Raw genomic sequence first — 26,422 nt, 5'->3', positions numbered from 1 at the left:
GTAGTTCTTGCGCCGTACCTAGGACGTACGGCAGGAGGAGGGCCGGAGGAGATAAAAACTACTACGATGGCGGCAGGAGAGGTTGCCTGGAGGGAGTACGGCGGCCCGCGAGGCCACACTGCGCTCGCGTCGGGGCGGCGGAGCACACGCGGAATCGGCGGAGCGAGTGCTGAGTCGGTGCCGCCGCCGGCTCCCCCCTCACCCGGGAGACGCTTCGGGGCCGCAGAGCCTTGTGGGGCCGCCACAAAATGGAGGCGAACGGGAGCGGCAGCGGGAGCAGCAGCGACTCGGCTCCCGACTGCTGGGACCAGGCGGACATCGAGCCGGGCAGCGGCGCCGGCCCGGGCTGCGCCCCGCCGGCCGCGGAGGCCGAGGCGCAGCAGGAGCTGCTCGGGGCGGCCTTCAGCCGGCAGCTGAACGTCAACGCCAAGCCCTTCGTGCCCAACGTCCACGCCGCCGAGTTCGTGCCGTCCTTCCTGCGGAGCGGCCCGGCGCCCGGCCTGCCGCCGCCCTCGCCCCCGCCCGGCCTCCCGCCGCCGCCGCCGCTCGGTAACCGCGGGGCCGGCACCGCGGAGGGCGAGGGGGCGGGGAGGGATGGGGGCCATGTTGGGAGGGCGCGCGGCGAGCGGGGCCGGGGTGCCGGGCCCGCGGCGGCCGGGGAGGGACCGGGCTGGGCCGGGCCGGGCTGGGCTGGGGGCGGCGCGGGGGGCAGCGGGAGCGGCTCCGGCCGCGGGAGGGGCACGGCCGGGGCAGCGCAGGGGAGCCGCCGCCGCCGCCCGAGGCAGCCCCGAGCTGGGGGAGCCGCGGTGCGGGGCTCTGCGGGCTGCGCTGCGGGAGCCGGGGTGCCCTGGCTCCCTGCGGGTCCCGTGTGCGTTCCGCTGGGACCTTTGCTCGCAAAGGGTCACCCGTGATGGGGAAAAAACCACATAGCTCTGCTCTTCCTATAATATATAAAATAAGTACAGTATTTGTAGTATATATACTATATAACATGTAATTGTAGGAGTTGTCGAGGATTTTGGAGGTAATAAATTTAGTGTTGCTGGGGAGAAAAGCACGCCTTCAGCCACCAGTGGCTCAGATGTATCTTAAATGTCTTTTTGAAGATTATATCAAGTGATTTATTTTTTTTTTTCTAACATAATGTCGATAAAGGATTAGTAGGGAAGGGAGTTTTGTCCAGCTGGCCTCAGCTAATGGAATAACCTGAAATTTACTCTGCTTTTAATTTCAAAGGATCTTTGTGTGCACAACCAATGTTTATACTAGATTTACTTTGCATATGGGAAATTAAAGGAGGGCTAGTTCTTCATTTTCAGCTCCAAACTGAAGGTTCTTCCAAACATCAGACATGCTGCTTAACTTTGTGGTAGTGTTTTAATGTCACTCCTGCAGCTAAGGAGTTTGAGATCTTCCTAATTTTTCCTATAATTTTCTGTATCCCTATTGGCATAATATGAAACAAGCTAGTGTTTCAGGTATTTATCTAGTACTTTAATTTCACTAAAGACACTACTTGTTACATTATGTTGGCCTGATTTCCTGTTGGTTGTGGCTTGTTTTTTATTGTATTTTGTCTCAATAATTAATTGGTTTTGATCTCCCTAGTATCTAAATTTAATAGTTGTTAAGAGCTAAAATCTCTAACTTTTATATGTGACGCTTTAACATTTTTGTAACAGAATATTAACTTGTTCCTATGTTAGATTATATGTTCTCTCCAGCTGTTCAGAACTCCTGATTTTTAGCAGAAGTTGCAGCTCATGTACTGTGTATGCAAGTAGTGTCTAAGTGCATTAAAATAAACTTCAGAGAAGCCATGGGCAGACTCTTGAATTCCATTTAGAATAAAGGTATATGTTAAAGTTCACAGATGCAGAGGTAGACTGGGTAGCTTGGGGCTGTGATGAACACATGGTGCACCCTTGACTAATCTTCAAAATCCATTCCTGTATTGCAGATATTACAATCTGAGTCAAAGGTTTGGGTTTTTTAGCTATGTAATCAATATTGAAATATTTTTTAGTGTTTTGATTTTTTTTCTTTCTCTTGGCTGCTTTTTAAGATTTCATCTAAGGCATTCTATAGTTAATTTTTTGGTAGGAATTCGAACTACATCTCGTCACCTACTCATTATTCTTCACTCTTCTTTTCTCCACTCTTTTGCTACTTCTGCAGCCTGTGATGAGCTTCTTCTTTCCAGAAATTAGGGATGGCTTGAAAACTGTCTGATCATCTGGAGTGATCAGGATAGCTTTGTTTGTGTCTTCCTTGCTGAGTACATTTCCTACATAGTGCTATCATCTACCTGGTTTGAATTTACCTTGATTGCTGTATCTTCTTTAAGGCTTAGGATTTTGAGTTTCTCTAAGTAGCTTCAATATCCCTAAGATTAGGCAGACAAAAACCTGCAGTTAAAAAAATTCTGTTTCTTTCCTAACTGGAATACTGTACTTGCTGGGTACCGCTCCGGGTCTGATGTGCTTGGTTACAGAAGGTAATTGACAGTCTTCTCCTTGCAAATGTTTGTATAAGGTGACAACTACTTTCCTGGCTGGAAGAACTAGGTGGAGCTTGCTCTGGAAATAAGTCAGAAGAACATGTGATTAGACAATGGTGCTGAATAGGTTACTTTTCAGCAACCCAGTTTGCTTTTGTTCCCGTAGGGAATTAGGTGCTCTGTGACACTCATTCTTCATTACATAGTTTGTAGTGGGAAGAACCTAAATTAGTCTTGACAATTCTAAACCTTAAGAAATCTAAAAAGTTGGGTGTCACTTGAGGCATTTCAGTGGCCTAAAGTTCTAGTAATGCTTTTCTTGGAACTTTCTCTTGGTGAGGTTTTCTTCAAGTTATAATTCCTTAGTAATTCAAAGGCCATTTTATATCAGGATAAATGTGTAGTAGCAGCATGGCATATAAAAATTCCACAGGACTGATTCCATTGTGTGGCTGCAGCGTGTAATAGTGTTTCCGTTCATGCACACTAACTTAATGTTTCTAATAATTTGTGTTTAGAGCACAGAAGGAGCACTCTCAGAAGCCATTTATGGAATAAGATGTTCACTTTCTAAAACTGGGAAACTCCTGAGACCTGCATTCCTAATACTTACTTTAAAGCTGGTTTACACATGCTTTCTTTTGATTGGAAATTGTATATTAGGAAGAAAGCTGACTGATGTTTGCCACCAATATAACTTACACTCAGAGATCATTTCATTCCAAAATAATTATGAAACTATAATTTGATTATATGGGAAAAGCATATTACTTACATTTTTGAGCCTAAGGAATATACTAAAAACAGTATGTTTTAAATGTTGTGGCTATGAGGACTTGCATTTATCAAATTGTGTCCAAGTCAAACTCATTTGTGTAAAATCTTTCCATGTTGGATTCTGTTGGAAATATGAAATGAAGCCTTTTAGCTTTTCTGTCTGTGACACAGCCATGGCTGCAGCACAGTTATGTACCAGGTGAACTGGGAGGGAGCCACAGACACGTTGTACTTCTGAGGAGACTCTCTGGCAGTTGCTGGACTAGCAAACTGAACTAAATTAAGGCCATTTGTGATAATGAAATGATAGCAGATTGAGTTAGGGCCTCAAAACATTCATAGTCACAACTGTGCCTTGCAACTTCACTCTTTAGCTTCTATGACTTCTTTTTGTACTAAATTTCATTACTTTTCTAGATGTATGTAGCAGAAAATTACATTTTTTCTTTGTTTCTGTGTCAATGGTTCAGAGGGAATCGTTAACACCAACCTCCAGTTAATAAGATTTCTATATTTTTTTTAATTGGGTATGAGAGAATCAAAACATTTTTAAAAATGCAGCATCAATCTGCATTTTTGTGGTTCAGTTTTTGTCATAGTTCTTGAATACTCACAGGATTCTTGGTAAAATTTATCACAGCTTCCTTGTATGGTCTTTATTATATTTTGTGTTAGTTTTTCTTTTCAGAAATAATTTTGAAGTATTCACTGTTGAATCTGCTTGGAGCAGGAGACTAAACTAGCTAACTCCTGGGATCCCTTCCAACCTGAATTGTTCACTGATTTGAAGTATGCAGTGGTAGTAGCAAGAGAAAAAGCATCATTAGTATGAAAGTAATAAGAATTAAAAGCGTGACACACAGCACTGGGTGTAAGGAAAGCATTTGTCTTTCTGGTAGTATTAGGGCTACTGTTTAATTTGGTCGTGCTCTTGACCACTTCAAATCAATCTCTAAACATCTTTGTTAATGACTACAGTTTAAACAACTTGCCCCTGCAGTTCTGAGCCAAGCAAACATCTGGCTTAAGATTCAGTGCCCCTGTTTGCTTCACTCCCTAAATATCCTCACTTGCCTGCAGTAGTCACTTCTGAAACAGTTGCATTCAAGCAGCTGGACATCCTCAGCCTTCAAGTGCTGTAAATAAATGGATCTTGCATTTTTCTTCCTGCTTTTCCCTGCCCTCATTTTTTCTGACCTTGTAGCAGCTGGGACGTGCATATGTCAGTCAGACACAAGAGATGGAGTTTCACCGTCATCTACTTCAGTTCTGAAACCTGTAGTTTCCAGAGCAGGATGATGAGTTATCTGTACCGCTGTGTTCTCCAAAGCCTGGTATCTCATTTTACACTCTGAGACTCTTCAACATCTCAGTCCTCAAGAGACTTCACTTTGCATGTGAACTTGCTGAGAAAGGCAAGACTAGTAGCCCACAGTTCAGGAAGCTGTTGTGTTAAAGGGTTACATGGTTTTTCGTGTCAGCCTTGGAACAGCCCTGTGCTGATGATTTCTTCACCAATGCTGGTAGGGTTACTGTTAATCCTTCAGAACTGCAAACTTGCTGCTCACATGGCAGCAAATCAGGGTTGTATTGTCAGCGCCAGTATATGGGATAAATTCTTCTTATCTGAAAATCTTGATTTGAGTTGGCACTTGACTATCTAGAGCAGTCTTCTGTATCAGCTTCTCTAGATAGGTGAGCTGTACAACCACTTCTGAAACAGTGCAGAGAAAGCCTGGATGTCTTGGCACTGACAGTGATCAGATATAACATACCTGTGTGATGCACTCAGGGTGCCACTGTGTTACACAGATGTCCTTTGTCCACATCTAAAGTGTCCCCAGGAAGGTGGCCAGGATTGTGTTGCTCCTGTTAGAATAATTCATCACCCTCATGGCCTTGCATGACTTCAGTAAAAGACACACAAAGCCCTGGAGTCGGCTGTGCACTGCATGAACTGTCCTGGGGGCTGAGGCAGCCTGCTGACCATGTGTTTGGCACTCTGCTTTGGGCTACTGCTTGAATGTGTTTGAAAGCATGATGTTATCTTAAAACTTGATTGCTCTATCAAAATGAACACAAAAATAAATCGGGATAATTCTTGGATTCTATTTATAATCTGGTTTTACAGTTCCACTTAAGGACTTTTGGCATTTTTTCTCCTGTTTTGTGATGAGAGATGATAGGCAAGGAAAAGAAGCAGCTGATTGTATGAAACTAAGATAGAAAGATGGTTTTACTTTGTTTTTTATTATGAAGGAATAAAGCAGTCATAATTTAATCCATTAAATTAACGACTATGTTTTGAAGAGGTCTATGGGAAAATGACAGTGATTGTATTTCACTACAAGAGTTAGTTTAGGACAGGAGATGCAATATTAAAAATGTGACTCACACTAAAGATACTGGGTTATGAGAGATTTTTGTCAGAGTGGAATCCTGAACTGTTGAAATACTGAGCTTGCTTTCTTAATTATCTGTCTTAAAAATCAGGTTATCAACTCAGCACAAATACTTGACCTTAAGCAAAAGAGGACTTCAGTATATTCCCTGAAAACCCCCATAAGCTTTCTTAAACTTAGTTGTTAAGAAGCATGTTGAGTTTAGATAAGATAAACTTAAGGTGTGTCCTCACTGGAGAAGGAAGAAGGTGGATCTTTTTCTAAGCTAACATGTAATAAAATCCTATGAATATGAAACAAGTGCTAATTTTTTGGTGAATTTTACAGAGTCATGTTAAACTATTAAAGCTGCTTTTGCTGTGCTGCATTTTAAAAACTGATGTGTCCACTGGTGAAGCTGGGGTATAGGCTCTAAAGCAGGGCAGAGAGAAGAACATAATTTTGGGTTAAACCTTCAAAATAACTGCCTTACAGTGAACTCCTGAAAACCTTTTCTTCCTGTACAGTTTTAAGTATTGGATATAAAGCGCTTTGTTTGGCTTTATTTGTTCTTGACGTAATTTTTGTGTGTTTTGTTATCTAAGAATCTCTTGGGGCTTTTTTTATTCTGCTTTTCACGCTGTGTGTGTTTGATGCAGACCTTTATTTTTTTTACTCTTCTGTAATTCCCTTTATGCTTTCATTTAGAAAAAAAGGGGGGGCAAACATCTGTTACGTAATGCATGAAAACTGTTGAGACTGTATGACTGTTGTGTAAATATGTGCTGAACTCAGGTATTGTAATTACACATACAAAAAGGTGATGGGAATCCTGAGGTGGGTGTCATATTCACTCTTCAGGAATCCTTGTGAAGGAACTTGATACCTGTATTAGAGAAGCAATAACAAATTCACTATACAGGCATCTAAGTTTTTAGATAAGATGTTTATTTCAGGCTGAATTTGCTTCTTCTATTTTTTTAATTTTTCTTTTTTTTTAATCTCTCTGCTGTGTGGTGCAGAGTTTCATTAACTCTGTAGTCTACCCCAGCTGTGAGGTTCCAGTCCTGTCCAGGTTCTTATCACTTCAACAGCAGGGCAGGCTGGGAGCTGAGTGCTGCTGTGTATTGCACCAAATTTATGCCTCTCATCAATTCTGTGAAGGCATTTGCATTGTGGCTCAGGTTTGCTGCTGAAGAATTACCAGTTAACCACTGGGCAGTTCCTACTTGTCTGGAGACCTTTTTCAGCTTTTTCTGTGCATCTGGTAAACACTGAGGTTTGTGTAAAAATGGAGGTTGTTGAGTTTAACTTTTTGTTTTAACCACTGTTCTAATATTGATTCCTACTTTGCCTGCTGTACCTGTTCTAGATATGAAAAGCTTGCTGCATCCTTATATAAATTTAATTAAAAAACAATTTTCTGTTGTTTATCTGCAAGCATTTTAATATGTTAATGCTGCACAGTTCCTGGCTTATAGTCTTTTAAAACAATATTTTCAGAGGTTGGATGATAACTTCAAATTTGTTGTACTTGTGCAGCTTTGGTTATTGTACAACAAAAAATGCAAACAAGTACAAAACCTAGTTTGATACACAACAAACTCATCAGCTGTAGTAGAATGCTGTGTGAATGAAGTAGGCAGAGTGGATTCTTTAGGACATGAGATGTGTTTTAAAGATATCAGTCACCGTGTTTTATAAGTGAAATATTGGACTCTGTATTGGTAGTGCACATACTCTTCTAGTGAATTTTACATTTTAAAAGTCCCCACAATTACCTTTTCCAGACAAGACTCTGAATTACATAATGTCATTGTCTGATGGCACCAGTAGATAAATGCAGCATCTGTATCCATTTTTGCCCTTGGCATTGACAACAGAGATATTCCATAAAATGTCCTAAGGCTCTGATGTTAAGCAGGAGTAAAGATAAGCCACTCACTCCATGTAATACTGTGGATAAGGTTGCAACAGCAGTTCTTGACTTAGGGCGTGAAGGAGAGATGGAGAGATGGAGATGGTGAGGTGTAAAATCCAACAGCTGCTTGTCATGCGTAAATCCAATAATTTGAGGCATTAAAAAATTTGCGTCACTTAAGGCATGTCCTGACTTTAAAACCAGATTTCCTACAAAGTATGTTTTGAGTCCCTCTCATATGAAACATTCCTGTCTGGATGATCTTCACAAACGAGAAGAGGTGACAGACCAAAATGCTAAGGAAGCTTCTTTTCAGATGATGGTCTTAAGGCACATTTCAGGCAATTTGTTCACTTCCACACAGAGTGTGGTAAATATGAGCCTTTGTCTGAAATAACCTGACATAACCTGAAATTGTTTATCAGAAGTAGACCATTACTGTGGAGACTGTTTATTTTTGTCACTCAGAGCATGTTAGTTTAGAAATTAGGGTTCTTTATTTATTTACTTGGTTTCTTAACAATATTTTTTTTAGTGAGTGGTTTATGTTTCTTTCTGCTTTGAAGAAACAGTGTATGTTTGATACAATTCAGTGTCCTTTTCCAAAGCACGTCTGCCACTTGTGTACCAAAGTGACCAGAGTTTAATAAATGGCTGTGGTTATAGCTGAATATCTGTTGCCCTCTGGTTGTGTACTCTGTAGCATCCATGCACAAACTGTCTTATTGACTCTCATGTGCTAGACCTGTACAAAATTTACAGAGGGACCTTTTTTCTACTTCCTCTCTGGGCTGTGAAGAAACTTCTTTCCTGCCTGCATACCTGCTTGTATTGCAGACCAGAAAGTGAAAACTGAGTTTATATGAATGCTGTTGATTGACAATATATTTCTCAGAAATTAACTAGCTCTCCAACCACTCACAGCACTTCTGTTCCAAGGCAAGTGCATTAATACTGCCATTTGATACATTTTTCATTACAGGCAAAGTTCTGGAGTGAAATCAAAAGCTTGTTGAAATAATCTTATAATTAAAATATTTATGCATCCCAACCACAGTATGTGTGAAATAGCCAACAATCTTCTGATGTGCTACAAAATGGAGGCTTTAGGTTCATACCTAGATTTTGTGCAACCTGCTTGCCACACTCAAAAATGTGCTGCTTGGCATCTTTTCCAGCTGCCAAATGAAGTGATAGATCATTTCTTTAAAAGGATCTAAGGGTATTCTATTCTTATGCTTTTACTGATTATATTAAATCATTCTCTTCAAGTCTGGCTGGTTTGTTTTTTGGAGTGTAGCTGGTGTGTGATCCAAGACAGGAGTGCAGGGATTCGGGCATTGCTGTGCCCCCTCCCCGGTTTGCTGCTGCCACTGGCTGTTGTGCTGTGACCCACATTCACCCAGCCTGCAAAGCCCTGTCCTCTGGCCCCCTGCCAGCTTTCCCAGCACTGCTCCACTTTAGAGAAGTCTGCAGCAAATACGCAAACAGTGCGAAAGCAAAGAGGCTTAGAATCGGGTCCTTCTCTGTATGGCTTTGTTCTTTTGAGGGGATTTGTTTCATCTTTAGGTCCCATCATGCGTATAGAGCAAGTGATGCTCTAAGATCTGTGTTCAGAACTCAGTTGAAGGAGAGCTGGAGTACAGCTAAACAGAGGGTATGAATTTTGTATGTGGTTGGAAAAAAAGATAACTTGTTTCCCAAGAGAAAACTAAATAGGTTAAGATTTTATGTATAGTTATAGAAGGCCCCTTGATCAGGTGAAATAATGTCCCAAAACATTGTGAGGTGCAAGTGTTAATTGCAATGTATCGCTCCTGGTAGGTTTAATAATTAGTTACACCTCAGCATAAAATGTAGTGGCATGGTTGAGTGCATGAATGGGTTGAATAATTTATCCAAAAAAAATATACTTGTGTCTTTGATAGATACACCTGACCAGTGAGATTGCCCTCCATGTAATGGGACTGTGCTCTGGTGTTTAAGAGGACTGGCAAACTTACCAGACATCTGAAAGAATTTATTATCTCTTTACTTAGTAACTACAGAAGATGTTAAGAATTTGTTTTTAATAGCTTGTTTCTATTTTCTACTCAACATTTAGTGGAAGAGAGGCACAAGAACAGCGTAGACATGACTGTAAGCAGCTGCTGGCAGACCCTTTCCCTGTATTTGTGACACCACATTGTGTCTTTCGATACAATGAAACTGCTTTGATGTTTTTAAACACTGCTAACACTTACCAATAGCCAGCATGCTCAAAAAGGATGGGCAAGTAAAATACTGTGTATAGAAAAATTGCTTTAAGTCTATCTTACCATTCAGGTGAGGAAAATGGGTTGTTTTTAGAAGTGGTATATTATTTTCACCGTGTTTAGGCAGTGTTCTTTAGCAGTATCTGTGTTTAGAGCCTGTGTTTAATACCACTTGGCAGAGAGGGAAGTGGTTATTCTTTTCATACACTTCTTGCAATAAAGTTGGGAGATGGTCTTTTATGACAAAGTTTGAAAATTGGTCACATCATTGTATCTTAAAAGATTTTTTTTTTTTCCTTGCAGGTGCACCTGTAGAGCCTTCTCCAGAGGAGCAGACAGCCTCTTGTGAAGGTAGTAATTTTTGTGATCATCACACAATTTTTTAAAAAATTATTGCAAATAATCTCTTTTAAGTCTCTACGAACCTTTTGCTATCCTTGTTATCCTCATACTGCTCTTGTAAGGCAATGTGATTATCTGTATTTATTTACAATTTCATAGGCAGTTAGGAAAGGCTCATAAAGTAGCTTATGGAAGATAATAAAACTAGCATGAAGCAGAGTTTTTGAAATGAACCTGTGTATTAAAAAGCTTTGGCAAGTGCCAAAACATTTGAACTTTCCTTTTATTAATTTAGTCACTCATTTTTCTTTGTTCTTGATTACTGTCATGGTAGGTATGTGTCTTTAATGATTAATTTTTCTCCCTTTTTTTTTCTTCTAGGTTCAAATGCTGCTGTTAACATGGAAATTTCAGAATCTGTTGGTAAGATGAGAATTGTTTTTACTATGATAGTACTGTAATGTACTTCAGTGCTTTTGCTGAATCACTGCAAACAAAATAGTAGAGCCTTTACACTTACAAATAGTCCTTAGTGTACTTTGTTGTACTTTATACTTGGATGAGGAAAGAGGTAATTGAACACTAGTATGCATTGAGAGCTGCAACTGGATTGCTTGGACGCTGTAAAATGATGAATGCTTCATTTAAAAATAATTTCATATTATCAAATAGCCCCATTAAATATGTGGAATTGTGATTAGCAAAAAACTTTAAAGTGGTCAGCAATGTGAACAAACAGGACATGGAAATTGTATCTTTCTAATTGTTTTTATATGGCTTATGAGTGAAGTTAAACTATAATCCTTCTCCTTTGCTTTCTAAACATATGGTCCTGTGTGTCTGTGGATTCAGACTGTGCTGGTCTGAGTGGATCTTCAGATTTGCCTTTGCTTTCTAAAATTCTTGCCTTGTTAAAACAGAAGTTTCTGTATCCTAGATTTCTTGTATCAGCACACAAGCTAGCCTGAAAGTGCTGGTATTATTAATTTCAGAAATGAGCAGCAGCTGTCCCTTTTTCTATGGGAAAATGTTAACAGACATTAACAGTAGTTAAAGCCTTGTGATTGTGCCTTTGGGACAGGGGCTTTTCCCCAGGGTAATTATTTTTAATTTCTTTATCTATATGAATATATCTAATTGGTTCATTTTTAGTGGAAAATGGAGAGACAGAAATGTCCCCAGAAGAGTCATGGGACCACAAAGAAGAACCCAGTGAAGCAGAGCTCGGAGGTGGTCCTGCAGGGGATGCGGGGCCTTCTGAAGAGAGCGCTCAGGAAATGATGGAAGAGGAGGAGGAAATACCAAAACCGAAATCTGTTGTAGCACCTCCAGGTGCTCCTAAAAAAGAGCACGTAAATGTAGTATTCATTGGACACGTAGGTAAGTTTTAAGTGAAGATGAAGTAGTTGGATCTGTCTGTTGTGTATTACCTAGAACTCAGAGCATTAGAAATTAATGCTGTTCTTTGTAGTCACCATGTCTTGAGGCTCACAGGAGCACTCAATTCTAATGAAGCTGCTCTGGAAAAGGAAAAATTTAAAGGTCTTTCAGGGGTAGAGGGCCAAGGGTAGAGTATGTTCTCTTGGACGCAACAATGCCTGTGTTCATGATTTCTCAAGTACCTGCTCCTGTTGAGTGCTGAAGTCACTTATCTGTGTCTATGAGCTACAGAACAAAATACAAAAATTGTGCTGCTTTTCTGCTTATTTTAAATAAAAAGGGTTCTTGCTATTGGATTCAAAAAATTATTATTCTGAATACCAAAATGTGTAGGGTTACAGCAATATATTAACATAATTGGTGGTTAAAAGAAGCATTTATAGCAAAATATTTTCATATAGTAGTTTTAACAAGCTTCATGAAAACTTGGGTGGTATTAGAAGTAGAGAAGAATTATTGAATCACAAATTATGCAGCAAATTCTGCCTTTTCATTTCTGTAGTTACTTACCACCTTAAAAGTACTGTAATTTTGGTCCTTGGGTAAATTCAGAATGGAGTCACACAAAGTAAAGGGGCTGTGGGCAGAGGTACATCCCAATATTGAAGAGCAGCCCACACAAGTTAGGGACAAGGGATAAAGGAAGCAGAGGAGGGAATTTTGCAAGAGCTTCCCACACTCTTGACCCTGGCTTTAGCTGGATCACTGCTTGGTGAGGGTTTTTTAATGGATACTGCTGAATTCATATATATGAAAACAGCATGTTCAAAATTTGGTGTAATTTAATTGACAACAAATTATAATGGGAACAAGGGAAGGTGCAAGATGCTTTCAAATACTTAAGATTATTGTTCAAAAAATAAATCCTTTGGAAACAAACTAAATGAGTTAGTTTGTAATGGTCTGCTGTTTCTAGAATTGCACATTGTTGCTTACATGCATTAATTTTTTTTAGATGCTGGCAAGTCAACTATTGGAGGACAAATAATGTAAGGAAACTTAAATTTTAGATTTCCTGTTCTTGTGAATTAAAAAACACCAGTTAAAATGAGTAATATTTTATTTGTGGCATTAATCAGCATATGTTAATACTTTTATAACAATGTTTCTATCCCTGTCTATTGAGGTACTTACTGTCTTTGGAATTTCTCAATTCCAGCATTGCTATAGGATTTTCACTTAATAGAAGCAACTATGCAAAAGCAAACATTATAAAATTTTTTTAATTAATCACTTTCTTAGAATGTGGCTGGTTTACTTTGTATTTTAAAATGCAATTTGAAAGTGCTTTATACTATTGGTTAAACTTTGTACTTTCTGTGAAGATTTAAAAAAAAAATTGTATCTTCATTTCTCAGTCATAACAATCTGTGGGGATTGTATAAGTATGTAACTATTTGGAAATCCTTTTCTGCTTTCTGTAAAATTGCACTTTTATTTTACCTCTTCTTAGGTATTTGACAGGAATGGTTGACAAAAGAACACTTGAAAAATATGAAAGAGAAGCTAAAGAAAAAAACAGAGAAACATGGTATGAACTTCATGAAGATGCACACTTTGCCCTTTACTGCAGTGAAACTGGTTTTAGTCTCTGTCCCAGTAGCTCTGGCTTCCTCCAGGCATGATGGTGCTCTTGTCCTGGGTGGAGTTTTTGTGGGGCTCTTGTTTGGTTTGGGTTTTATTGTTGTTTTTTGGTTGGTGGGGTTTTGTGGGGGCAGTGCATCTATACAGCACATGTAGCAGCCTGATTTCTGTTTCAAACAACTCCTGCAAAATTGATTTCCTTTTTGAGAGCTTTCTCTTTTTGGCTGGAGGATAAAAGGGGTTCAAAGGGCTCTGGAAAAGGAGCAGTTAAAGACTTCCTTAGGGGTAGAGCATCCTCAGGGGATGGGCATTGACCTGAACTCACTGAATCATGTGTGAGAGGGGAGAATAAAAGGTTGACATAGTTCTTTTCACCAAGCAACCATCATCCAAGCAGCATCTCTTCAGACACCACCCAGTCACTACAAAACAAAAGCTAAGGATGTCTACAGGCTGCTGTCAATGGTGAAAAATATTGCTGTGTTAAACCAGTTCAGTGGAGTTATTACCACTTCTTTATCCTTAGTATCCTTATCCTTTTTTCTTCTTTATATTCACTGGTTTTCACAAAACCTGAAGGATGAAAGTATTTTTTTTTTTTAAATTTCAGTTTATCTAACTGAAAGCTAACTTGTTGTCAGCCAGTGGGAAAAATTAGGAGGGGACGAGAGTCTATATAAGGAAAATCTATCAAAGATAGTGTAAATAAAGATGGTGTTTATTTCATAGCCAACTTCTGCTTAATATGTGCAAATAAATGAGAACTAGTAAATACAATTCTCAATAATGATATTATCATCATTAGTAGAACTAATGTTTTAGTTAATTATGCTTAGAAGGAAAAATTGTTTTGTATTTGATCCTGAGATGTTTCTGAGACTGAGGCAAAATGTAAATTATTTGAAGTTAGATCTCAGCTGAAGAACTTAGAAAATGAAAATTGTTTATTAGAATTTTTAAAAATGAATCCTTGTAGGTGCGTGAAGGAGAGCTGTCAATGGGCTCTGCAGCTCACTGTACTCACAAATCAGTCAGTTAAGTATTTCCAAGACCAACAGTGACTTTGCATTTAGCAATGCTGAGAAGGTTAAAATAAGTAACCAAAAGTAAGGTCTCTTATGAATAAAAAAATTACATATAAATATAATAAAAATCAATACAACAATAGAGTATTTGGTTTGGGATTTTTTTAGGTACCTTTCGTGGGCCTTAGACACAAACCAAGAAGAACGAGACAAAGGTAAAACAGTAGAAGTGGGTCGTGCCTATTTTGAAACAGAGAAGAAACACTTCACTATTTTAGATGCTCCTGGACACAAGAGCTTTGTTCCAAACATGATTGGTGGGGCTTCTCAAGCTGATCTTGCTGTGCTGGTAAGGACAGATCAGATACTTCTATTTGGCATATGCTGTGGAATTAAGCTTCTATTTTTTTTTTTTTTGTTTACTTCTTTATTCTTTTGGTTACGTACAGCAGGCAGAATTTTAAAATGTTACATTTACTGAGATGAGTGAGTTTTGGAGTAATTTAACAGCTTCTTAAAGCTGTCTACAGGTGTCATGTGATTTTTTTTTTTACATATCAATGCAGATTAACGGGTAATACTGAGAATATACCAGTGCATTTTGGAAGCTTTTTCTAGGTCTGAATACCCATATTTTTTTGAATAAGGCAGTATTATTGATTGTTCTGTTGAGAGAATTGTAGAACCTTTATTAAAATATGTATCTTTAATTAGGTTATTTCTGCAAGAAAAGGAGAGTTTGAAACTGGATTTGAGAAAGGTGGACAAACAAGAGAACATGCCATGTTGGCAAAAACAGCAGGTGTAAAGCATTTAATAGTTCTTATTAATAAAATGGATGATCCAACTGTAAACTGGAGCAATGAAAGGTGAGTTTAATATTAAAAAAGTAATCTTAATTGACAGATACTACAATAGAATAATCCCTAGGTAAAGTAATTTTTGTATCCCATTGTTGCTGAAAGAATGGTTGACAGGTGGACTAAAGGCAGAGGTTTTCCTGGACTGGCAGGAAAACCAGAAGCTCAGTGCCTAGGACAGTGCTTCTCAGTTAAGCTGCAAGTTTTGCACTCCAGCATTCACTGTCAACTGCTTGGATCCATGCAGACATACCTAACAAACCCCCATGCATTCTAGCATAGTTTAATTGTTGACTTGGAAACTTTATACTGAGTGTAAAAAGGAAGCGATTGTGTTTTCAGTAATAGAGTTTGCCAGAGCTGTCAGAGAACCTGCTGTGTGTTCTGCCCAGAATTGTGGAAGTTTTAGTGGGAAGCCATGAGGGCCTGTGCAACCTTGGAATTTCAGCCTGCTTCACTAAGAGACAATGGCACACCCAATTCTGTCGTGGTCCTGCCCCAACCTTCTGACATTACTGAACTCACCCCAAACTGAGAGGAGGCAGTGTGACAGAAATAAATAGCACAAAAGCTCCAGAAACTGTAGGAGATTGGAGGAGACTGAGCCAGCACTCAAGTGCCAGCCTGGAGCCTGACCTCAGGAGGTGTCTGCGTGGTCTGCCCTGCTGTGCTGGCCTGGATCTCTTGCTTTAAGCAGCTCCAGCTTGTGCTGCTGCTCCCCAGCCCTGTCATTGAAGCATAGGAAGAGCACTGATGATGCTTTATGGAGCAGAGGAATGAGGGGGAATAGGGGAACAGACAATACCAAGCTGTGCTGGAAGGCTGGGAAGAAGATGCAAATAGGCCTCCAGACCTTAATTAGGCTTGCTTGCTGCTCACATAGTAACTTAACTGATGGAACTGAAATGTCTGCATGTTTTTTGAAGCACAGGATTATGTTATACTGGAATAAGTGGTACTTACCTTGATCTACTTGTCATTTAATAGATATGAGGAATGTAAAGAGAAACTGGTGCCATTTTTGAAGAAAGTTGGCTTCAATCCCAAAAAGGACATTCATTTCATGCCCTGCTCAGGACTGACCGGAGCAAACCTTAAAGAACAGTCAGAATTCTGTCCTTGGTATATGTATGTATCTTAAACTGAGCAACTTGAATATTTGCTATATTTCAATAAAAGTAAATGCTTCAGTGAAGCTGGGAGGTAGCAGAGCGTGGTATGTTGTAGTTGTGTGCCAAAGTGCTTGACGAAATACAGCCAGAGCAACAAGAACACAGCCATGCAATGTGCCAATGAAAAGCCTTTGCAAACTGCATAAGATTATTAGTAAAATATTAGCAGTGTTCTTTGGCTGTGTGAGTGCCTTACACGCACTAGAATTTGCCAGTGATGCAGCAGCTGATGTTGCTAGAATGAGTAATTGTTTGATGTGAACAGTTTGCTTAAAGCTGTATTATAATTAGGGACAAGCCATGTCTCTCAGTGGATGTCATGTTTTTCTCTATTGTTCAGTGTACTTTAAAAAGAATTAATAGAAATCACATTTGGACCTAGTTTATGGTTTTGTATTTCCAAAATATATTTTGGATGCACATCTGTCATGAGTCTCAAAGGAATAATTAATTTGTGTGAAATATGCCTGTAATGTAACTTAAGATCATGCATTTCCTGGGTATTAATATGTTGGTTGGGTTAAAATGGACACTGTTGATGGGATGTTATAATAGATTTAACTGTCTTAGAGGTCATTTTTCTAAATGATAACAAGGTGAATATGATTCCTTTTGTTGGACTGCATTTATCCATTTTGAGTAATTTCTTTTAAATGGAAGGGTACTCACGAAATTGAAACAAATGCCTTCTGCTTTTTTAGTGGATTACCATTTATTCCATACCTGGATAATTTGCCAAACTTCAACCGTTCAGTTGATGGACCAATCAGGCTGCCAATTGTGGATAAATATAAGGTACAGATTAAAATAATAATGTAGAAAGTATAAAGAGACAGTTTTCAGAAAGCAGTAAATGGACTATTTACTGTACTTTTAGAGGGTATCTTTCTTCTTTGCTAATGTTACATTTCCAACTGTAGAATAGAGGAGAGAAGGGGAAGTAAATAATTTTGGCATTATATCAAACTCCTAAAGTCTGTAATCTTTCATGAGAACAATTTCCAAAATACTAAGTCTAGCAGTGCTAGAGTTAAGTAATCAAACTCAGAGATAAATGATGAATAGTGGACTCTTTAGGAAAATGTTTTCAGTTTCTATGTAATGATTTCTTTTTGTGAAGGACATGGGCACTGTGGTCCTTGGGAAGCTGGAGTCGGGCTCTATTTGCAAAGGACAACAACTTGTGATGATGCCAAACAAGGTATGGTAAGGTTTAAATATTTAGAAAACTTACTGCCATAAAAAAAGAGCTTTGTTCTTAAAGATACTCATTACTTTAAATCAGAAAATGTTCTGTTGCTCTGTCGAACACAGCTAAGCTCTCACATTTTACATGGATGATGTTTCTGGGCACAGCGGGTGTTGTGTAGCTCCTTAACAGTCAGAACTTGGGTTCTCCTGCCCTAGTAAACTCAGTTGCTGGACTACAAATTATCACACTTCAACTGGATTTTATTTCATGTTTGTACAGTTGGCCCACTAAGCCTTTTACCTACTGTAGGTTAATACTGCTCAACAGTATTTCTTTCCCCCTTTTCTTTTTTTATTCTTTCCCCCAAAGGGAAACAGGGAAAAAAAAAACTTGAAAAAGAAAAAACTTCTTTTAAGAAATTCAAGTCTTAGTAATTCATCATTCAAATACTTTAAATGTTCTGAAGCTTGACGGAACCATACATATCTAACTTAAACTGTAGTAGAATTATTTATTGAAATACTGTTATATTGCAATTTTGTACCTGATTCAAATATTCACAATACAAAACAACATTTTTGTTTTCATTAAGCACAATGTGGAAGTTCTTGGAATTCTTTCTGATGATGTAGAAACTGACTCAGTAGCCCCAGGTGAAAATCTAAAGATCAGACTGAAGGGAATTGAAGAGGAAGAGATCCTTCCAGGATTTATTCTCTGTGATCTCAACAACCTTTGTCATTCTGGACGTACATTTGATGCCCAGGTAGAATAAGAACATTTAATTGTTGTATAGAGGGGTAAAACCCATGGAAATGTTTTATGTTTTGCCACATCTAAAACTTTGGTAGTTTGAAGTTTCAGTTCAGATTTCTTATTCACTGCCATATCTCTAAATGGGCAATAACATATATACTTAACACTGACATCATTAATTTGAGTTTTTAAAATCTAAGTTGTTTTGAATGTAACTTCTCAATTAAGTTTTAGATACTTATAATAGTGAAAGCAAGACCTCATCAGGTCAGTTCTTCAGTTTTTTACTTCCATATTATAAACTTATAAAATTTTGCTCTTTGACAAAAATTTATGTGTATATTGTGCAATAGACTTTTTAATATAATTCTGCATTGATTATTCTCTGTTCTTTTATAACTGAAATTAGGAAAAATGCACTTATTTTGAATTGTTTTACAGATAGTGATAATTGAGCACAAATCCATTATCTGCCCAGGTTATAATGCAGTGCTGCACATCCACACCTGTATTGAAGAAGTTGAGATAACAGTAAGTGTCATTTTAAGTTATGATGTGAATATAAACAGTCCAGTTGTTGGGATGAAGAGTTATGTCATGTCATACATTTGTAGAGCAGCTAAAGTAACAAAGCTCCAGCCTTGAATGGAATTCTTGGTTGTGCCCTAACACAAACAAAAATGGCTGAAACTGTTGGCATCAGCCTTCTGAAAAGTAGTGTATGTCATGACTGAATAAACCATGCAAACCTTTTAATGTATTTGTTTGTAAGTATGTTCTTTCTTAGACCAATTCTGTTTGTAAAGAAAAATAACCCTTATTTTCACACTCACAACTATTATTTTTTTTCTTTCACAGGCCTTAATCTGCTTGGTAGACAAAAAAACAGGAGAGAAAAGTAAGACACGGCCCCGTTTTGTGAAACAAGATCAAGTCTGCATTGCCCGTTTAAGGACAGCAGGAACCATCTGCCTTGAGACATTCAAAGATTTCCCTCAGATGGGTCGCTTCACCTTAAGGGATGAGGGTAAGGCTGCTTCAGCAGCAGGTACTGAGTGCTGCAAAAGCTTACTTGGACTCAGAGACCCATGGCAGTGAGGTATTAAAATACTGTTATCTAGTGGAAATCACTCTCTGGGTAACAATGGAAAAGTAAATCTAAGCAAACTGTTGTCATTGTGCAGAATCCTTGCTAGTAACAGAGAGACAGTTTTATTTGAATAATGTACAGAAATATGCATTGTGAAACAAAAGACTGGATTTGAAAAATAACCAGCAGTGCTTTTTTAGTGTGTCCTCGAACGTCCACCTACAATATGAATTACCACAGTTTCACTATTTAAAGTTTAAAAGTATCAGGGGGGTTGTACATTGGGCTTTCACATGCAGACCCTGGTAAACTCACAGATTTGTGGGATGAGTTTAAAATAAATTATTTGAAATGTAGTAAACAGATCTGGTAGTGATTCTGCTTTGTCTTCTCTTTGGATGAGTGTAGAAGCAGGCTTTCCACAATCCACAGTGTGTTCTTTACTGTCAGAATAATTGGCTTACTATTTTTAAAATGTTATTGTGCTTTTTTAAAATACACTGATGCTACAATATAATAATTCATTCTGTGATTTCCAGTACTTGAGAGCCTGTATTTTGGGGCAAGTTTTCATGTTCTTGGAGATGTCTACATTCATTTCACAGTAAATATAACTGCTGTTTGTCTCCTTGGTTTAGGTAAGACCATTGCAATTGGAAAAGTTCTGAAACTGGTTCCAGAGAAGGACTAAGCATTTTTCTCAATGACCCCGCACAATACTGTGAGGAAAATCGACTCAGCAAAAGCCTACTTCACACCGCCGTCTTATTTTCTGCCCATTGATAAACTTCTCCCCATATTTTGCAAAGACAAATTTCACAGCAAAGGTCCACATTATGTCAGCTTTCTCATATTGAGAGCTCTGCTATGCCACTGTTGAATTTTCCCAAAAACAATTTTTTTTTTCTCCCAAATTCTGCTTCCTTGGAAAGATTCGGCAATAGCTTTGTAAGTGATGTGGACATAATTGCCTATAATTATGAAAATCTAAAGGATTTTTAATGTTTAATTTCCCCCAGCATCTATATTAAGACCTCTTTTTTCCAGGCAGATCATTCAGAGTGTGCGAGTGTGTGTGCACATGTTACAAAGATGACTACCATGTTAATAAACTATTCAATTTGAAATCTTTTTCGGTATTGGAATTGCTTTTGAATAATGTTTTTTATCCAGATGTAACGCAGTTGCATTAGCTTTTTAACTTCCCAGTAACCCAGATATTTGGTTACTTGGACTTTTCTAAACTCCTCAGCCTCCCCACACACACAGTTTTAAATGAGGCAATTGGGCACTCGACCAAGTTTGTATTAAAATAATTAGGTTTGCCCCTTCCCTTTCTTGAATGCATTCTGGAAATTAAAAAACATTCATGCAAATGTGGTACCTTCATTAGCTTTACATTTGTTAATATCTTCAGCAAATTTAGGTTGACCTAACATCATTACTAGACACAGGAAGTCAATTTTGAAGGCTAGAACTACATATTGTGTCTTTATAAAAATTCAGCATTATTAAATTCTTAATTGCAGAAAATGCTAACAACCAGTAAATCAGCGAAACTTGCAAAAATAAGAGAATCTGTGGCAATAGTGCCTATTAGTATTTATAAGAGCTACATTTTGTGGGAGAACTGGGCCAATTTTAAAGTGCCAGTTACATAAATAACTCAGTTCACCCTGTCTTTAATTTAGAGGGCCAGATAATCCTTGCTGTTTTAAAGACCAGTCTGAACTGAGAGGGAGAAAGACTATTTAAATCCCTAAGAGTTTGCACATACTATAATATGGGAGGGTCAGAATCAAGCACAGTCTGTAAATTTTTGCATATCAAAAAGCAATGTAAGCTTATGAGAACCAGTGAAGTTTTTTCTTGAGAAATTAAAGCAAAACTGGTTCAAAGTAAAGCTTACTCAGAACAACTTGAAGGAGCTGCATAATAAAACCCTGTTTAGCTGCACTTTGAAAATGGACTGTCTGCAATTGCTGTCCTGATTCTAACAATTAGGATGAAGGCGAAGGGATTTTTTTTTCATTTTTCAGAGTATTAGTAGTAATTATGAAAAGGTATCTTCTGAGCTTCTTCAGAATATCTTAAAACTAAACATTCTCAGCTGTAAAATTGGTGAGCCCATCTTCTCCCCCAAAGATTTACAGTCTAGTGACTGTATCTGAATTGAAACTCAAAACTGAAACAGATTTACATTTTTTTGGATTTTTTTTTTGTTTTGTTTGTTTCTTTGTAACTGTGGAACTCCCATTCATTTCACTTACAGCTACATTGTATGGACAGAAGAAATTATTGTCCTTCAGTTTCATATGACTACACTTGTAGCTACCGTAATGCATGGAATTTAAATAAATTTTATTATGTCTGCAAATCTCTGGGCTTTTATTTTTTTGGTAAATCAGGGTTTAAAAAGTAACGTTTTTTTTTTTGTTTCTACCAAGTGAACAAATCCCACAGTTCCTTGGATCTTAAACTAATGAAGAAATTAAAAGCCAGGGAAACTTACTGTCTTGTTCCTATTATGGACTAACAAGATTTCCAGATATCTGACTGCTTTCTTGAAGTAAACTCGTGGATTTTAAATTTGCAGGGACCATTATTGGATAATACTTACAGTTAGATTCCTAAATTGCTAGGTCCTTTAAAACTTTTTTTAAGGCATTGAAGTGTATCTGAAGACTAGACGATGCTCCAGCATCAGTTTTCCACTGTTGAGTAAACTTAACGTGGGATTTTAAAACTTCATTATTTTGAGGCTGGACTGAGTATTTAATATTAAACTGAATAATCACCTGGTGGGTTGGAGTTTCAGTAGATAGAAAGTCAGTATCTCCATTATTCATCCCATCTAGTGCATTTGATTGCCATTTCCATTATTCCAGTTAATGTCACCTGGTCTGTAAATGGAGAGGTTGTATTATTATAAATTCATTAACAGAATCCACATTATGCAATTAAAGATATTCCTATCCTGTAGGAGGTTTTTATTTGGGTATAAAATATTTGCATTCTATAGCAAATATATGAAAATGTAAGGCATAAATGTACATGAATTGGCTGCATTTTGGGTAGAAGAGCTGGAAGTACATTGTGTTTGAATAGTCCTCGGATTACATCTCAACTTTTTCATTTCATCTCCATTCTACATTTTATAGTCCCATTTTTGCTACTATTAAATACAGCTAAATCTAGATGAAAGAAGACAAAAAGATAATGTGGCTTTGTTGGAAATAAATACTATTTGCTGATTCACTGTAATAAACTTTTTTAAATTACCATTTTGAATATTTCCTTTTGTGAAAATGTGGTATGCTGCTTTGAAGATGATGATACAAAAAGAAAGGAGCTATGCAACCACAACAGTTGAAAGCAAGGAGGAAAAAAAAAAGGAAATAAAAGTTGGATTGACAATACAGCACCCTTAGGAGCACTGCTAGGGAACTGCTTGCATGGAATACTGGCAGGGTATTCCCATGGTGTAGCTTTAATTCATACCAGCAAAACTCTGAGTGTGTTTCTGCAGAAAGGAGAGTTTGGGGGTTTCTTCCCTCAGTATAATAGCATTTGCAGTGTGGTACTGATGAGGATCACACCTTTCTGATTGCTGGCCAAGTTTTTAGTGTAGATACAGCTATAGTGCTTAGCCATGATAGAACTTGAACTGAAAACCTTAGTATATGTAATAAATACTAAATTAAAAAAAAACTGAATGTGCAGCAGTACTAATTATTTGGCAACAGGAAAATAATTCCTTGTTTCTGCAAGCTCCAAGAAGTAAAGCACAGTAGCTGGAGGAATGGGGGCAGTGGTCAGTTGAGTCACATTGCCATCAACTGTCTACATGAAACCATTCCAGCATTCCAGCTACCTTGCTCATCTTAGCAGACAATCAGGAACTGATCCACAAACATGATGACACCAGTTCCTGAAACACTTACCCTGGTAGTAAATTGTATTCCTGAACAGCAAGCTATTGATGATGGTGTAATTGTGTTGTAAGAAAAATAGCTGTTTTAAGGAGATTTATCCATGGGGATATTTGCTGGTCGCAATTTTTATGCCCCTCTACAGATTTTTTTCAGTGGCATAAAAAGCCAAATGAAAATTACTCAATGAAGAACCTCTGTTTTAGACTACTTATGACACCAGTCTATATATTAAAAATCATGTTAATGATGAGAAATGTGTTTTTATAAGTGTTTATTACTGAATATTACCTAAGAAGAAAATATTGTTTCAATGTCCCAGGTATTTGATTTGTATTACTCTGGCTTTTTGGTTCATACTGCAGACTGTTGAAGTGATACTGTTAAAGCAGATGACATGTACTCCAGACAAGACTGTTTTCTTCCTGAACTGGTACTTAAAGGCTCTTATTTATTCTGCTCTTTTTGTATACTCTATAGAGGATTTGGTACAAAAAAATAATACCAACAAAACTGGAGTTACTACTGAAGATTTTATATTGTGAACATGTTTCTTTCCTTGTGTTTATTTTATCACACTATAAACCTGACAAGATACTACTTTTCCTCTGAAAAAATACTAGAAAGGATTCTAGTCTTAATATAAAATAGAAATTTATGCTAACAAACCCAAAATCTGTTGTCTGTGTATATATACGTTTGATTAATCCATATCCTTTCATTGGCTTTCCTTCCAATGTAAATTTTTCTACATCTCCTGGCAGTTCCATACACCCAAAAAAGTCCACCTACTTCTCAATAAGAGTAACAAGAGACAGGACAGATTAACTGCAGTGTGACAAAAAGGTACTTGAGGCAGTGTTCCTGTCATTGTGAAGCCCCTAGAAGGGATGTGAGGCAAAGCATTACAGCCAGAAAGCTTTGCAGCTTTGTCCAGTCCTTTGGAACAGCCCTCTTGGTGCCTGTGAATGACTTGCACCAAAGCCTCGTGTCTGAGTCAGGTTACAGCTGGAGGCTGACTCCAGCATTGCACAGAAAACAGAGCTTGAACTCTGCTCTAGTGGGGAGATTCTCTTCTGAGCTCTCTTGTAAAGCATTTCTTAGTCCTGTCTTAGTCTCTGCATACTCTTTGTGCTGGTTTTGTTGCAAGAACTACACTTACAGAGATCTGGGATTTTGGTATTGCCATCAAATAGTCGGGAGGAATACAAGCCAGGAAATGAAACTTGAATAACCTTAAACCTAAATGACCTCTTAACAGCAGAAACAGTAGCACATTTTGCTGTGTGAAAATAGAAAATTAGTCATATAAAAAAACAAGTAATGAGATAGAACGTATTGAAATTATTTTACATCTTAGCATTTAAATAAGTGACACCATTTTTTAAAAAGAAAAATACATACTTTCATGATCCAAAAAGTTAAATTGAGAGCTACAGCAGGACAGTGTACAGCAATAACACCGATAAAAGTAACAAACCTGATTTCCTTGCAGGAGTAACTGTAAATTTATGACATTGCTAAATTAAAGGTGCACTCTTTTATAGTTCATATTCCTTGCATGCTGTATTAAGCTGAAATATTTCTTATAAACAGATTAACTTAATTTTTTCGAGACAGCTCTATTAGCTATGCCAAGCACCTTTCAAGAGAAAATGATTAGACTAAGTCAGTTAAACCACATCTGGTAAAATTTAGTCATGTCAGACCAAAACTTTTTCAGAAAAATGTACTTGGATGAGACTGATATGTGAAAAATTCAAATCTGAGTCACTAATAATAGTCCCTGCAGTTTTATCCTATTAATGCTATATTGACCCAGTAAAGTCAGTGTTCAAACATGCTGTTCAGTCATATCTACAGGACTAGACTGGCTCATTTTCAGAGAGCTGTTCCAGTCATCTGACTTTTTCTATTTTGTTTTAACGTCACATTAATATATTGATGTTTTATTAAAATACGGGAGCCCTAAAATGTGCAAAGATAGAAGCAAGGCTAATAGACAGAATATACAGCACCACAGCTAGTATCACATGCAGAAATTTCAGCAGTACTGAAAAGGCTTTAATGAGTCTGCCCTGCTTGGCTACCCTGCGTGTTCCTCACCTTCAGTAATTTCTCTAATCAGTACTTCATACGACATGGCAACAAAGGACAGCTTTTCTGTTTTTTAGCCAGTTTCTTTTTTGTTTTGATTTGGTTTTGGTTTTGTTCAAAAAACACAATAGGAAAGGAAAATTTCCATTTTCCAGGATGTTTTTTTTTCACTCTTTAAAATCAGGGTATGTCTGTATAGTTCTTTCCTGTATGGTTAAGTCTTGATGCCATCAACTATTCTTATATTGCTCCAAAAACACTAACAACAGAAAGAAAATATAAACCACTACATAAAGCAGCTTGCCAAGAAACTAGGGTATTTTAGTTTCTCTTTGCACTGGCCACACTGATGGAGCAACAAATTTTGTTGGAAGACATCTGATGAGAAGGAATAAAATCACACATAGAAAGGCAAAGAGGAGGAAAAATATCTAGAGAAGAGTAAACGACTAAGACTCCTTATTTCATACATATTTAAGCCCTGGCTATGCATAGCTGTGTTATCCAGAGAGCAGCTTACCTGTGTGACAAATGCAGACAACCAAAGCTGCCAGGACATACACAGCACTGTGAGAATGAGACCAAAATAATACCAGGCTAGATTTTATCTCAGAAAAATGTACCTATCCAGCATGAAACTCAATGGAATAAGCATTCTGTAATTAAGCTATTTCCATGTAGTCAGTCAATGCATTTCTAAACTGGAGAGGCAGGAGCTGTGCCTTTATTAGTCACACATGAGGAAGAAATGGTTTGACGTGATAATCAGTGGTTGCTCCAATGGTAGTGATTTGGAAATAGCCATGCTCAAGACAGAGTGTATGAGGAAAATGAGCAGCAAAATTCAGTTCCTGGAGTCCATGAGACAGACTCTGATTTATTCAGAGAACCAGTGGGCAGGATCCCATGGGAGGCAGCTCTGAAGGGCAAAGGAGCACAGGAAATCTGGCAGCAGGTCTTCAAGGACAACCTCCTCCAATCATACAAATAGCTCCTCCTGAATACTCAGCAAAACAAGTAGATCCATCAGGAGACTGGCCTGGCTAAACAGGAAACTTATGACAGCACTCCAATGCAAAAGGACAGAAATACAGGAAG

At 38.0% G+C, this 26,422-nt stretch overlaps 1 protein-coding gene across 1 annotated transcript; it reads left to right on the top strand.

Moving 5' to 3' along the window:
• Positions 1-90: 90 nt before the first annotated feature.
• GSPT1 (G1 to S phase transition 1) lies at positions 91-22,577 on the top strand. The gene is made up of 15 exons (XM_030285238.4): positions 91-549; positions 10,138-10,185; positions 10,558-10,599; positions 11,329-11,556; positions 12,572-12,605; positions 13,070-13,147; positions 14,394-14,574; positions 14,940-15,094; positions 16,073-16,213; positions 16,959-17,052; positions 17,378-17,458; positions 18,042-18,215; positions 18,647-18,736; positions 19,064-19,232; positions 19,934-22,577. Exons 1-15 carry the CDS (start codon positions 249-251, stop codon positions 19,984-19,986), a joined length of 1,869 nt encoding a protein of 622 aa, XP_030141098.1. The 5' UTR covers positions 91-248; the 3' UTR covers positions 19,987-22,577.
• The last annotated feature ends 3,845 nt before the right edge of the window (positions 22,578-26,422 follow it).

This window comes from Taeniopygia guttata, chromosome 14 (genome assembly GCF_048771995.1).
Source record: "Taeniopygia guttata chromosome 14, bTaeGut7.mat, whole genome shotgun sequence".
NCBI lineage: Eukaryota > Metazoa > Chordata > Aves > Passeriformes > Estrildidae > Taeniopygia > Taeniopygia guttata.
The sequence above is the reverse complement of the archived record's forward strand: the minus strand, read 5'-3'. Positions and strand labels throughout refer to the sequence as shown.